The sequence below is a fragment of the Typopeltis vanoorti genome, chromosome 2, assembly GCF_054136105.1.
Source record: "Typopeltis vanoorti isolate ZY-2024b chromosome 2, IOZ_Tvanoo_1.0, whole genome shotgun sequence".
NCBI lineage: Eukaryota > Metazoa > Arthropoda > Arachnida > Uropygi > Thelyphonidae > Typopeltis > Typopeltis vanoorti.
This window is the reverse complement of record NC_143550.1, coordinates 26849684-26865812: the sequence shown is the minus strand read 5'-3', so window position 1 is coordinate 26865812 and position 16129 is coordinate 26849684. Positions and strand designations below refer to the sequence as shown.

The window sequence follows — 16129 nt, the reverse complement described above, 5'->3', positions numbered from 1 at the left end:
TCTGAAGCATCAAGGAATGAATGTGTAAAACACATTTTGCATCCATTTTCTTGATTATAGGAATCTTCAGACCAAGCAAATGAAGGTGCTACTCTGATCCTAGGAAAACAGGCTCCTGTTTGGATTCCAGATGCTAGAGTTACTATGTGTCAGCTTTGCACTTCAGATTTCACTGTCACCTTCAGGCGTCACCATTGCAGAGCCTGTGGCAAAGTATGATGTGTTTTTTTTATTATTGTTTTTTTTTTTATTTTTATGATTATTAAAATAAATTTTTATAATACACTACTACTACTTATCATAATGCTAATTATTATTATTACAGTGTTTAAAGATTATTATTATTAGTAGTAGTAGTAGTAGTAATTTATCAGATAAGAAACACATTGAGGAAAAAATGAATTCAATTTCATTACAAACTTGACAACTAATATTTCTTTAGTGTGACATTAACATTGGTAGAGCAGTGGAGACTGAAGGTAAAAATTAAAATCAATTCATAATATTAGCTAAACACTCACTTTTTTTTATTAGAGCAATATCTCTCTCTCTTTCTCTGTTCATTTAATTATAATAAGAGAATAATATTAAATGTAAATGTTGTTGTTTTTATTTAATTAGTTTTTTTTTGGAAAATCACTTCCTAAATATGTATTGGTGATTGACATGGAATAATCAGCTTTATTATTGATACTTTGTTGAATAATATTGAATTATCTCTGAATAATGTAATTTTAAAAGAACTGCAATTAAGAAGTGCTGCATCCTGCCATTTAGTACAATAATCTGTATTAATGTCATGGTCAATAATATGGACAAAGCTAGCTGATGGAAACAAATAATTCATAAGTTCTAGCTGAATGTCCAGTTTGACCATATTGATTGGCCACATAAGCAATAAATACAGGATGCACTCTTGAACACAAGAGGAGGTAAAAAGCTGAAATTTATAAAGGATTTTGTGGAAGTAACACCATGTGCATAAAAATGTCAGTTATATGGTTATATCAACAGAATAATAATTTTGTTGATAGGGAAGAATGTAGAGACTAAATCATATCTTTTCAAGATCTTTGCAATCACATCTGGAATGCCTGAGATGTGTTGGATAGAAACTTGCAGTACAGATTCAGGATTCTTTGGGTTATGTTGTGTGTGTGTGTGTGTGTGTCCAAGATGTGTTTAAATTTCCTTCAGGTAAAGCCATTCTGTAACATAATGCACTGGATGGTGTTCAGTTCTTGATTTAGAGCTTGGGAATTGGAGCAGATAAAGAGGAGAGTTATTGGGATAATATATGGGCTGTAGATTGTAAATTATGTTGAGAATTTGTGAACTTCAGGTTTCTTCTATCATAATAATAATATTTTTGATGTTTTAAGGATACTTGTGACATAAAGACTGAATAATATAAGCACATAAACACAAGAAAGATATTTAATTAACCAAATATTTCGGTCTGGAAATAGCAGACCATCTTCAGTGGCACTACAAGAACAGTTTTAAAAAATACAAGGTGGAATACCAACAATAGATCATTTAAAAATAGAACAAGCTGCATGATGTTATATCACTAAGTATTAAAGGGAATATTTTTAAGCAGAGACATGATTGAAATAAAGATATTAATTAATAATATTAAATAACATAAAATTAATATGAATTAATGAGTTATCCTGATTAGACTTTCCCAGATTTTTGATATAGATATACAGTCATTCCGATTCAGGTTAGGACGATGGAGTAAGGCCTCTATGCTTTCTTTGAATAAATGTTCAAATTTATAACAGGATCTATGTAAGAGGCAAGTTTTTGACCAAAGGATGTTGTGGTTAGTTTCAATCCCATGCTGAGCCAATTCAGATTTTTCAGGTTTGTTGTGATGAATGGAGGATTGATGTTCTTGGGTTCTTTTTTCAAGAGAACGTCCAGTTTGTCCAAAATAGGAGAGATCACAGTTGCAGGGAATTTGATAAACTCCAGGAAGAGACATAGTTGACGTTTGTCTTTAGGAGAAGGAAAATGAGAAGATAATTTGTTAATAGGTGAGTACGTAGCTGTTCACTCATATTTCTTCAGAATTCTTGCGATAGGTTCTGAAATCCCGGAGATGTATGGAATTGGAACTCGATTATTGAATCTTTGTTGTTTTGTGGTGGATTATAAGAATCGAGAAGATGTTGAGTACTCTTTTTGGAAAAGCCATTGAGTTTCATGTGTTGTTGGACAGTAGAAAGTTCTTTCTGTAGAAAATTAGAAGTAGAACAATTAGTTTTGGCTCTTCTGATTAGACATTTTATGATTCCTGTTTTTTGACAAGGATGATGGGCTGATTCTTTAAGAATATAACGACCTGTGAACGTTGGTTTCCTGTAAACTGTAGTTGTAAGAGTATTTGAAGGTGACTGGATGAGGAGAACGTCTAAAAAAGATAACTGGTTGTTTTCTTCCATTTCCATAGTAAACGTCATACGATGATGTAAAATTGATACTGTTTAAAAAAGAAGGTAAGGAGTCTTTGTTGTGTGGCCATACAGTAAAGATGTCATCTATATATCTTACCCAATAGGATGGTTGAGGGAAAATATATGAGAAGAGGACTTTTTCTAGATGTTCTAAAGAAAAGTTGGCTAAAGCAGGAGAGAGAGGACTTCCCATGGCCGTTCCTTCTACTTGGCTGTAAAATTCATAAGAAATATCCAGAGTGTATTACGAAATCGAATAGTTTTATAATGTCTTCTGGAAAGATGTCAGCAAGTAATTTTAAAGTCTCCTTGAGAGGTACATTTGTATATAAAGATTCTATACCAAAGCTCACCATAAGATCTATAGGTTGCAATGAGACATTTTTTCAATTTTTCTAAGAAATCTGAGGAGTTTTTTAGAAAGGAACTAGAGTTGCCTATGTGAGATTTCAATAATTTAGCTAGATATTTGGCTATACGGTAAGTAGGAGAATCAATACAATCTACTATTGGACAAAGAGGAAAGTCAATCTTATGTATTTTAGGAAGACCATAAAATCTAGGAGGTCTTGCAAAATGAGTTTTAAGTCTTTCAAGTGTGTCTCTATCTAAACTGATGACTTCATCTAAGAGAGAATTTAATTTCTTTAGTTGTCTGTTGGTTGGATTATAATCAAGTTATTGATATGTGGAGCAATCTCAAAGTAAAAGAGAAAGCTTTCTTCTGTAATTTGATGAGTCCATAACTACTGTTGCTTTCCCTTTGTCAGCTTTGGTGATAATGAGGTGATTGTTTTTTCTCAAGGACTGTAAAGATTTCATTTCAGAAAGAGATATGTTGGAAGGAGGAAGTTGGCCTTAAGTAGAGAAGAAGCTACTTCTAGGCGAAGAGCATTAGCTTTATCACTAGTTAGATGACTGAGATTCTGTTCAATGTTAACTAGGAAATCTAGATATGGTATCTTATTAGAAACAACAGAAAAATCATGTCCTTTTGACAGGATGAGGATTTCGCTATCAGTTAGAGGATGTCCGGATATATTGACATTCCAATTATCTGGAGTTTTGAAGGGCTTGAATTGTTTAGATGAAAGAGCTTCATATTTTCGGTTTATATGTTGACTTAGTTTATTATATGCTCGTTGAGTAGAACGTTTAGCCACATTTAGAACTATGTGTGAAAGATGTGGATCCAAGTTTGTGGTAATATAGGTGCAAAGATCAGAAATACGATGACTGTGAATAGCGAGATCACGTTTAGCAGCTTTAAGCTGGTTACGGATTAATGATAAACTGGTGTTCCGGTAAATATTATGAGCTCCAGGAGATTTTATAGTTTCTTTAATCTTAGCAAAATTGGGAATAATCTTGTTGTTGGGGCATTTTTTAAAAAATTGATCTTTGCTCGTAACCCGTTATAAATTTGAACGTTTATTCAAAGAAAGCGTAGAGGCCTTACTCCATCGTTCTAACCTGAATCGGAATGACCGTATATCTATATCAAAAATCTGGGATTACACCTTTTAATTACACATTCATCTGAAATAAGTTCATCATCAAATTCCTGCCATGTACCCTCAAGGGGTGTACAGGACATGATAATACTACATGAAAAATTTACATCATTACTAACTTACTGTCTACAATTTTCCTCCAAATCAGTCTGTTACCTGTCAAGACTCCAACATTGTCAGAGCTTATATTTCTGTCTTCTAAGGCAATTTTTACTGTATATCAATCCACCTATATCTTGGTCTTCCTCTGGATCTTTTTCCTGCGAACCTGGCAGAGAGCACTTGCTTTGCTAATCTTTCCTGTCCCATTCTGTATTCATTCCTGGATGCCAACAATGTCAAGTTCTTTCCTAATATCCTCATTTTTAATATGATATTACCATTGATGCCATCTGTTGATGCCCGTAATCTTTCTCAGGACTCTCATATCTGCAGTGTCTAGTCTTTGATAAGTGTTTTACTTTTGACCCAGCTCTCAGATCCATAAGTTAAAACTGGTTTGAACACTGTCTTGTATACAGCTAATTTAGTGTTTTGACTAATTTGTCTCTTACTTGCTGTCTCATTTATTTATTAATTCATTTATTATTATTTATTCATCATCTTTTAGATGAATCTGAGTTTTTCCAATAAAAGAAAACTTACTTTAACAAAGGTATAGACTTTCATCTTCCATCTAGTCAGAAGCATGGTCATGGAATTATCAAAACCCTTGTTATTTTAATGATGAGGATATATTAATGCACAAATTTAATCAGATATGAAATGCTTTCTGTTTAAATGAATATAAAACTAACATTAAATAAATACTTATCTACCTAGGCAGCTATCTGGTATGAATCAAAGTTGGCTAACTGGCTTCTAAGTTAAAAATATTATTGAATAATATACGCACGTTAACCTATCTTTGGGATGTAGTTCAGGAATCATCTTCAAAGATGCTAAAGAGTCAAAGCTGTATAATTGAGATGAGACACATAGCCTTTAAAGGAATGTGGAGAACCGACCAGGGCTTCTGACCTAATGCCCAATTCTCACCTTCTCATGCTGCACCCTATTAGGTATCTGCCTGGATACTGAATGAACGAGGATGGGCTGGTAGTTTGGGATTTAGCTTACTAAATTGTATTCTTATTGGATTAAACCAAAACATAAAATGATGGTACAACATGACAGAATTTCATGCCAGCTGGGGCATCGCCTGGTTAAACAAGGGCCCCCATTGTTTTTGCCAGGGAACCAGGATGAATAACAAAATGTCACCTACTGGAACAAATCTTGAAACACATCCCAACTCAACATCACCAGAGTTCAAGATCAGTACTATTAATATAAGAAGCCTGAATGGCAAAGAAATGGAACTAGCTGAGGAACTGGATAAGTATCCGATCGACATAATAGGAGTAACTTTGGCAAAAAAACAAAAACTGGTACAATCGTTGTAAGCAATAAATACAAAATGTTATATTCAAGCAATAACAATCAGGAAAAAGGTGTAGCTATAGTATTCAACACTAAATATGAATCTAATCTTCTGAATGGCAGGCAATATCAAGTAGAGTGATGTTGACAATGAGACTTATTTGTGCTTATGGTCTCACAGAAGGTTCTGCTAAGGTAGAAGTGGGGGGATTTTTTGAGGCTTTAGAAAAAGTAACTGACACAATGAAAAGTTGTTCCTTGTTGGAGATCTAAATAGCAGAGTAGGAAATGATTGTCAGACATAAAACTATTTTGGAAAAATTTGGAGAAAAGAGCAAAGCTAATAATAATGGCAATACCTGTCGGATTTCTGCTCAGGACATGGACTGGTTATTAGATACCTGTATTAATACCATGTTCCAACATAAAAATGTGCACAAATTCACATGGAGAGAAGAGGCAAGGAATAAGAAAAATCTCATTGACTCTGTTATTGGATAATGATGTTTTCTCACTGGTGCTGGACACCAGAGTGCACAGAGGATTTGAAATTGGAAGTGATCACTATTTAGTCTTGAGCAGGATAAAATTGAATCTCGTATTGAAAAGAAGAACTTGTAAGAAAGTTTTAAAGTGAAAGAAAGTTGAGTAGCTCTCAGTTGTGATCTGTAGACTAAAATTCACAACCATTATTCAAGAAAAATGAAACAATTTGAGAACAGGAACTAAATCTTAGAGATTCAGTGGCAAATACTGAAGAAAAATTTGATTCAGCCAGAGAGGCATGTGGAAGGTTGTCTGCAAGGATAGAAAAATCAGAGCTCCATAGTGGACATAGGAAGTTAAAGAGGCAGTGAAGGAAAAGAAGAAAGCATATCAAAAGTTCCTGGTGAATAAGTCAGCTTGTGCTCTTTGAGAATACAGAGACAAATGTAAGAAAGCTAAACACTTTGTAAAACTAACTAAACAAAAGTCATGGTAAGACTTTGGTAAGAACATAGAAAATAAATATTAGAAAGGATGCACAATATTTTGAAAGCTGTTGTAAAAGGAATTAGAGATGAGTAAGTTGGCATGAAAACTAGGGGGGGGGGATATCCTTGATGTATGGAGTAATTATTTTGAAAAATTGCTAAAAGAAACAAGCAGTGACAGCACAGTGATTAAAAAAAAAAAAAAAAAAAAAACTTAACAGGTATTCAATCAGGAATACATATCCATACTTGAAGTAGAAAAAGCTTGAAATGTGTGAAAGGCAGCTGGAGTAGATGATATTTGACCAGAAATGCTCAAGTATGGAGGTATAAAAGTCATACAGTAGCTTTACTGCATAGTTCAGAAAGCCTGGACAAAGAGACAGAGTAGAGCTCCCATATTGCCCATATATAAAAAGGGAAGTAAAACCGAATGTGAGAATTACAGAAGTATTTCCTACTGATGGTTCCTGGTAAGATTTATGCAAGTATTCTTGAGAAACGGAAGAGGAGGATTGTGGGAGGGAAGCTTGGTGAAGAACAAGCTGGACTCAGGCAAAATAGAGACTGTCAGGATCAGATTTTCACTTTGTGACAAATTCTTGAAAAATCATGGGAATATAGCAAAGATCTGTATTTATGTTTTGTAGGTCTGGAAAAGGCATAAGACAAGGTGTCAAGAGAAAAGCTATTCAGAGCGCTACAGTTCATTCATTCATTTCATATGGTGATTGAACGGCCGTGAGCCCCTTTTACGGAGAGGTACGGCACCACCTCAATTCCACTATTTTTATCCGGGCTCAGGACCGGCATAGCTGACAATTCAGACCTATGGCTGGAGGGATTGTATTCCTGACTGTATCCTTGTGTGTTCACTGGGCCGGTTTGCCTGCTTGCAGGATGAAAAACTCCAGATAAACTGGGGGGAAAATGCTGCTGTCCACTCCCAAGACCGGCTAACTTGGCTATGGCCGAGGAAGCTCCTCACGTCATCGACAGGAATCGAACCTAGGGCACTCCTTCCCCAGGCATATGGTTGCGAAGTGCATAACCACTTCGGTAACCGTTGGACATGCTACAGTTGTATGGTGTCATGGGACATTGTATCAAGCAATACTTAGTCTTTATTTGAGTTGTTAGTTAGCAGTTAAAATTGAAGGAAGTACAGGAAAATGGTTTAATGTTAAATCTGGTGTCAGGTAGAATGTACATTATCCCCTCTGTGATTCATTATCTATATGGATCACATTATGAAGGAAAGTGATATTAACCACCCAGCCAGCCATGATATATATATGTTCAGGTTACCATTGATGTGAAGTGCATATTAAAATTGTAAAACCATTGATATTAAATTGAAATATATGATGGATACAAAGTAGAGGAGTGATGTATTTTATCCATATTGATGGCAACGTGGTTAAACACGATATCAAAATTGGAGATATTAATCTCACCTTTTTACATTATGCTGCTGATGTTATACTTCTAAATAAATCAGGTACAAATCTGCAAGATTCTCTGACTGAATTGAATAACTGTTGTAATAGATTTGGTATGAAAGTCAGCAATAACAATACGAAGACAATGAAAATAGGCTGAAGCATTGATAATATCAACTGCATTGTGAATTGAGAATCTACAGAACAAGTAAAACATTTCAGCTACTTAGGTACAATTTTTAGTGAAGATGGTAAATTAAATATGGAAATAAGACAACAGAATCAGAAAAGCTGGTATGGTAGGAAGTCAATTGGATAAATTCATATGGAATAAGAGAGAAATTAGTTGGAACACTAAATTAGCTGTATACAAGACAGTGTTCAAACCAGTTTTAACTTATGGATCTGAGAGCTGGGTTAGTAATAAAATACTTGATGAAAGACTATTGAGACCATAGATATGAGAGTCCTGAGAAAGATTAGGGGCATGAACAGGTGGCATCAATGGTAATATCATATTAAAAATGAGGATATTAGGAAAGAACTTGACATTGTTAGCATCCGGGAGTGTGTTTACAGAGCTAATCTCAGGTGGTATGGTCACTTAAACAGAATGGGGAAAGGAAATATTAGCAAAGCAATGTTCTCTGCTAGGATGGTAGGAAAAGACCCAGAGGAAGACCAAGATATAGTTGGATTGATATGGTAAAAAGTGCCTTATTAGATAAAAATATAAGATCTGACAATGTTGAAATCTTGACAGGTAACAAATTGATTTGGAGGAAAATTGTGGATAGGAAGTTAGTAATGTAAATTTTTCATGTAGTACTATCATATCCTGTATACCTCTTGAGAGTACATTTCAGGAATTTGATGATGATGATCAACTTCAGCTTCCTGAAGTTGTTTGTTAAGAGTTATCTACACCCTTAGACTGATGGTTGCATGCATTAAACACAAATGCCAGAAGCTGGAATAAAGTTGAGTAGTTTTTAGAATGTTTAGTGGTTAGTGATAGAATGTGATATATTCAGTGTATTTGGGAGGATGAACAGAATAAGAAGTGTAAGGAGAAGTTTTGTTAATGATCGCAGGAGATTTTAATTCAACTAGAGTAGAATTTCCAATGATGGTTGTAGAATGAGTAACACATGTAGGGCTCAAGGCTGTTACTGTGAAATGAAGAGAACAAAATACACATTTGGGTTCTGATAGAGAGACCAGATCATCAGAAATGACCAACTGCATCAACAGATAAATCTTAAACAAAGAGGACGATCATTATAAGTAATTGCAACTGTTGGGATATGGACTGGAGAGAGGAAGATGAGAAGAAAACATCCAGATTGAGGAAAAAGAGAATGAATAGAATTACTCAAGGATAATTCACTAGGTGGATGATTGAAGTCCATATGAATATATCTTTGTTAAGGCAGGTTTTCTTTAGATGGAAAAACCCAGATCCATCTAAAAGATGGTGAATGAGACAGCCAGTAAAAGTAGTGATAATGTTGTCATTTTCAAGTTTTCTAAGGTGATGTAATGGATGGACTCCAAGTTAGCATTTGAGAGTATGTATATAAATGTAAAGTTATGCATTTTAGGATAAATAGATTACAAGCTTTGTACCACATTGATGGAACTGTACTTCAGGAAAGAGATGAGGCTACAGATTTGGTGGTAGACAGAGACTTAAAGTTTAGAGGACATGTTGCTAAGTTAAAAGTAGTCGAAAAATTGTTCAAAAAGAGAATTCAAGAATAGGTGGATAAAGATAAGACACTGTACATTCAAAAAGAGAATTCAAGAATAGGTGGATAAAGATAAGACACTGTATGAATGGTAACATGGATTGTAAAGGATAGGTCATGCCATAGTAATTTATTAACTTTTTATAATAGAGTAATGGCTGAGTTGGATAAAGGAAATTGCTGCGCGATGATTCTGCTGGATTTCACAAAGGCATTTGACATGAAACTCTGTTATGCAAATTAGAACAAATAGGGATGGACATGACACTGGTTATGTGGATAAGAGGAGGGGGAAGGCTGCTGAACAGATATCAAAAAGTGATATATGGAGGAGCAGAATCTAGACAACAAGTGACTAGTGGTGTGCCACAAGGTTCAGTGCTGAGACTATTGCTGTTTAATTTGTACATAAATGAGATAGAAAATAACTTGAAAGGAAATATTCAGTTGTTTATGCTACTGAATGCTAAATTAGGTAGAGTAATAGTTAATCACAGTGATATGGAGAGCTTGGAAGACTATTTAAAATAGGCTGTCAGTATGGGCAAACGATAATGGGTGTAAGCTTAATGTGGAGAAATGTCAAGTTTGTGGAATGTTGAATGTTCCCTATGAGGATAGATTGAGGTGTGTGGATTGCAGAAGTTGGTCGACAGGAGAAAAATAGGGACTAAGATTCTAAGAAACATTTAAGTTGCTTAAAGAGTTTTATAGCATTGATGTGGAGGAAATGTTTCAACACTTCGCTACAGGAGTCAGAACAATGGGTCATCCCTGGAAGTTGAATAAAGGTGTGGTTAGTAGAGATATGATGACTAGATATTATGCTTGAAGAGTTGTGAATGATTTGGAATGTGTTGCCAGAGTCTGTTAATTGGTCCAAGGAGAGGTATGAATAATTGTGTGGATAGTTTGGGGGTCTCCTGTGATTAGTGTTCATATTCCATGGAGGTTCCTGTACAACAATAATAATAAGAAGATGAACAGAAAAATCAGAACTTCATTGAAGACTTGAGAAGTTAGATGCAGTTTTGGAAAATAAACCAGGCTGAAAGATATCGGCAAGCAAGTCTGATTGAGAAAATAGTAAATGTTACAAAAATAGTACATTGTTCTGGAGGCTGGGAAAGAAGTTTGAAAAACAAGATAAATAAAATAAACAGTGATAGTACAGAGCAAGTGATGAATAAGGAATCAAGAAAAAGAATTTTGGCATTTCAATGAACTTGTTACAGAAAGATTCTAAGAATAGGATGGGTACAGAAAATCACAAATGAAGAGCTCTATCGGAAGACAACCAAAGGAGAATCTAATGCAGAAAATTATAAAATGGAAGCTGCAATTATTTTGGACATATCTGCAAAATGTGTGGGGGCCAGAAGATAAAGAACTTCATGTTTGGTATTATGGATGGTGTAAACAGAAGAGGTTAGACCCTACAGAGAATGGATAGATGACATAAAGGACTGGTGTTGAATGGGTGTACAGAAACTGCGACACTGTGCACTGGACAAAAAACGGTGGAAGAAGATAGTGAAGGAGGCATTGGACACCAATGGGCAGTGGGTCCATGGTTCGTGATGATAATAGAACAGAAGGGTGGCAGAAAATATTTGGGAGAAATTCAACCAGCAGTATATATATCAGTACTTGGACTAGAAAAATCCATCAGAAACCTGAAATATGTGGCAATGCAATTGAAGTAGTTGTTATTAACCAGATTTTTTTTATATTTGTCCCATACGCAAGAGGTAGAAGAACCTATAGCAAGTTCACGTGGTTAGTTAGGAGTGCATGTGAGGGTTGGGCAAGAAATAAATCTGTTGATATTTTTCTTGAAGAGTTAGAGGTGTAGTTGGAGAATACTTTGTGAGAAAGAATGTTCCATAGGACAGAGGTAGGTGGAATAAATAAAGAAAAGAAGTAATTTCACTGTGTCTCTACATTTGGACATAAAAGTAATATTGGGTAGCTGTTTTCTTGTTTAGCTTGTATATTAATGATATTGGGATCAGTTTGATGGAGATATACAGCTGTTCCGCTCTGTATGTTCACTGGGCATCTACAGATGCTGTATGGTCACTCCGATGCTCGGTGATGTTCCACACCAGGCCTCGCCATGTAGTCCTGTTGTTTGCTTTTCTGGCAGCCTCAACTCTCTGAAGATCAGTCACTCCACACATGCCATCCATCCATCTCATTGATGGTCTACCCCTGCCTCTTTTTCCAGGAACTTTACCTTCTATTACTGTTCTGAGAAGTCCTCCTTCCATCCTTTCTGTGTGTCCAAAATATTTTAACTTTCTGTCAATATCCTTAAGGAGCCTTAAAGTTCTACTAATCTTTTCTAACACCCATTCATTTGTACACCTTTCAATATAATATCCTCAACAGCTTTCTGTAACACCACATCTCAAAAGCAGATATCCGTTTCTTATCTGACTTCTTTTGGTTCCAAGTCTCGCATCCATAAGTCGCTGTTGGAAAAACAACTGCATCTAAAATCCTCAACTTTGTTCCCATGGAGATAGATCCATCCTTCCAGATTTTAGACAGGTCTCTGACTGTTGTTTTAGCCATTCCTATCCTTTTTCTGACATCTTCTGAACAGCAATTCTTCACATTAATAATGGATCCCAGGTACTCAAACTTGCTGACTTCCTCAATTCTTACTCCATTAAGATACACTTGTTTCTCAAGAGCTTCTCTGTTTGTTTTTTCCTTTGAGAACCATGATCTTTGTCTTGCTAGAATTGAGTTGAAGTCCTCTGTTATCACTGATCTTGTTAACTTTGTTAAGAATTAGTCCTAGTTCTTCCATGTGATTACAAAGGAGTACTATCATCAGCATACCTCAGATTACTGATCAATCTACCTCTTATCGTAATTCCTGTCCTGAGCTCATCCAATGCTTCACGAATGATGTCCTCTGCATATATACTAAACAACTCAGGAGAAAGTAAACATCCTTGTCTAACTCCTTTTCCAACTTGAAGCCAGTCAGTCAATCCAACACCTGTTCTTACTGTGGCTTCTTGCTCCTTATACAAGTTGGCTATCAACGTGATAATGTGTTGAGGAAAACCCATTCTTTTCATTACTTCCCACAGTTTCACATGCTCAACACAGTCGAAAGCTTTAGCGTAGTCTACGAAACACATTACCAGAGGGAGTCTGAATTCTTTATATTTTTCTATGATCTGTCTAAGGCAAAGGATCTGATCTCTGGTGCCCCTACCTTTCCTAAAACCTGTTTGCATCAGCTGTTTCAGATGATGCAAAATTGGAAAGAAAAGGGAAAAGTGAAGGAGATGTTGTCTACCCAGGTGGATGTTTAAGAGACTGTATGTATGGGCAATCAAGTGATCCAACACCAGTTCAGTGTTGCAAAGTGTGAAATTTTCATCGTGGTGGCTGATCTTAAACGACATAAGTCTATCGAACCATTCCATAAACTCATTCATTTTTATCAGGCAGTGCATTCCATGATCCAGCCACCATCCATACAAAAAAAGCATTTCTCACCTTCTTACCACTGTCATTCGTAACTTCCAGGAATGACCTTTGTCTGTGCTCCTTCATGAGCACAAAGTAATCACCTACCTCTAGTAGGTGATTACCCCTGTAATTACCTACCTCTCCTCTCAACAGTTTAAATGTCTTAATCATATCACCTCCTCTTCTTCAGTCTACTAAACTCTGCAGTCTATCAATATCTGCATGCCCTCATTCATGAGGACATGACTTGGACAATATATCCACATTGTACATGACCTTGTACAATGTGGATATATAAAAATATCCACATTGTACAAGGGTGGTCTGAAAGGTTCTCGGCCTCGACTATACATGGCAACACTATAGGCAAGATTTTTTTTTCTCCTTAAGCTGGTATATCTGTCATAAGCATCCGTGTGAAATTGTAAGTCATTCTATCAAGTAGTTTGTTTTATATAGCTGTCTGAAGCAAAAGTGTTGTCTGCCTTGAAATGGATAAAATTGAGTATTGTGTGGTTATAAAATTCTTTGTTAAAGAAAGTTTAATGCCAAAAGAAATTCATTTGAAGTTCATAAAAGTTAATGGGCACTCTTCGCTTTTGTTTTTGACAATTAAGAAACGGGCTGCCGAGTTTAAACGTGGCTATACCAACCTTGAAGATGATCCACGTGAAGGACGTCCAAAATGTGTAACAACACCAGAAATCATTGATCAAGTGCACGATATGTAGTGGATGACCGGTGAGTCAAAGTGTGTGAAAGTGCTGAGACTATACTTGAATTTCAAGTATAGTCTCAGCAATTTCAAAAGAACATGTAGGATATATTTTGCATGAAGAATTTCAAATGAAAAAGCTATGCACAAGATGGGTGCTGCGCTGATCAAAAATGCAGTTGCATGAAAATCTCTGAACAGTGCTTGGAGCATTTTAACAAGAATAAAACTGATTTGTGCATTGATTTATTACTATGGATGAGACTTGGATTCACCATTTCACACCAGAATCCAAACAGCAGTCAAAATAGTGGACAGAAGCCGGTTGTTCAGCACCGAAGAAGACAAAGTTGGTTCATCAGCAGGAAAGGTCATGGAATCAGTGTTTTGGGATGCTAAAGGCATTTTGTTTATTAATTATCTTGAAAAGGGTAAAACAATAACTGGGAAATATTATTCCGATCTTTTAACCAGATTAGACGAAAAAATTTGTGAGAAAAGACCCAGTTTGCAGAACGAAAATAAAAATCTTTCATCGGGAAAATGCACCTGCCCACAAAGGTGTTTTCAGCAATGGAAAAATTAAGGGATCTGTATATGAATTGTTGGAACATCCACCCCTGTTCCCCAGATTTGGCTCCCTCTGACTTCTGTCTCTTCCCAAAACTAAAACTCTGACTTAATGGTCAGTGTTTTTCTTTGAATCAAGAGGTGATTGCAGCTGTAGAGGGGTAGATCTTTGAGAATCACTGCAGGAATGGGATGATGGTGCTGGAGTATTGCTGGAATAAATGTATTAGTCTTAAAGAAGATTATGTTGAAAAATAAAAGTAATTTTGAAATTATAAATTCGTTTTTGTTTTTTTTCAGACCGAGAACTTTTTAGACCGCCCTCGTACAGTCCTGATATCATTTTTGTTATCTGCTTTTGCACTCTCTCTAAAGTTACTTTATCCACCTTCAAATCCCAGTGGCCAAATCATCGTATAATCAGGGGTTCGTACAATGAAATAACCACTCCTCTGTCTCTGCTGATCAGCCTCCTTCTCAGTATTGCAACCTTAAATTTCAAGTTTCTATTGATCATCACCCTGGGGTATTTTGCCTTCTCCACTTCTAATCCAGTTCCTCCAACAGATTATGCAACTTCCCATTGAAGGCTCCTCAACTTCTGATACCCTGATTGTTTTTCCAACTCTCTACCTTATTCAAATCCTTCTGAAGGGCTATCACATTAGCACTATTACTAATAACCCTTTCTAGCTTCACATCATCTATGAAGAACTGAATATCTCCCTGCAATCCATTGATGGTGTGACTAATATAAAGGTTAAATAATGGGGTCCCAATGCTGAGCCCAGCACAACCACACTTGTAACTTTCTTTTTTCTTGATACCACTTTTTCATACACAACTCTATGCTATCCATCAGATAATCAATTCGTAATCCATTTCACTAACTGGTAACTTAAATATTAACGTCTCATGTGGTGCCTTGTCAAATGCCTTTGTAAAATCAAAAAAATGGCAGTATATGCCTTTCCCTCATCTCTTGTTAACTCTTGTTACTTTATTATACATGGCAATCAGATTACTAAAATATTAGTGCCCCTTAACAAATCCATGCTGACTCTCATAGTAACTTTACCCTCATCTGCCCAATGTTGTATACGATCTCTCACATATATCTCTACTGTGGAAATACAGAGAGGTATAAGACAAGTCTCCATGTCTCCAAGACTATTCACAGCATGCCTAGAAGAAATATTCCACGTTCCTGATTGGGAAGAAAAAAAGTCTGAAGATAAATGGAAGATATCGAATTACTAACAAAACAGCTGGCCTAAAGATAAAGAAGATCCAAGTTATGTTCAATAGCTGTGTCCTACCAGAAATAATAAAAAATCAGTAATGATGAAATTGAACAAGTAAATCATTACATATATTTAGGACAACAGATATCAATGGAACAAAATATCATGGGTGATATTAAAAAAAGATGCACAATGCTTGTGTGGAAATCATTTGGAAAATGACAGCAATATTCAAAAGCATAATTATCATTATGCCTAAAAGGAAAATTTCTTAACCAAGGTATTCTTCCTATATTCACATATGAAATTTGGACACTAAATGCAAATGAAATTCAAAGAAGGATGCTTGGTATCACAAGAAAACCAAAGTATCTGACATAGGAAGAGTGAAACATCTGAAGTGGCAATGGGCCAGGCATATTGCTCGAAGACTAGATCAACAGTGAACAAAACAAGTACTGGACTGGATTCCATGAGAGGAAAAATTACCATGCTGCCAATTCATATCACAGTGGATTAATGATATCATTAGAT

General features: G+C 35.7%; 1 protein-coding gene across 3 annotated transcripts in view; it reads left to right on the top strand.

Annotated features, from left to right (window-relative positions):
• LOC150108891 (uncharacterized) overlaps nt 1-16129 on the top strand; it is a 461422-nt gene that overhangs the window by 329027 nt on the left and 116266 nt on the right. For all 3 annotated transcript variants that reach the window (XM_090410738.1, XM_090410720.1, XM_090410728.1), the window contains one exon: nt 61-213. In XM_090410738.1, coding sequence (XP_090266864.1) covers nt 61-213 — 153 coding nt within the window. The remainder of the gene's footprint in view (nt 1-60; nt 214-16129) is intronic.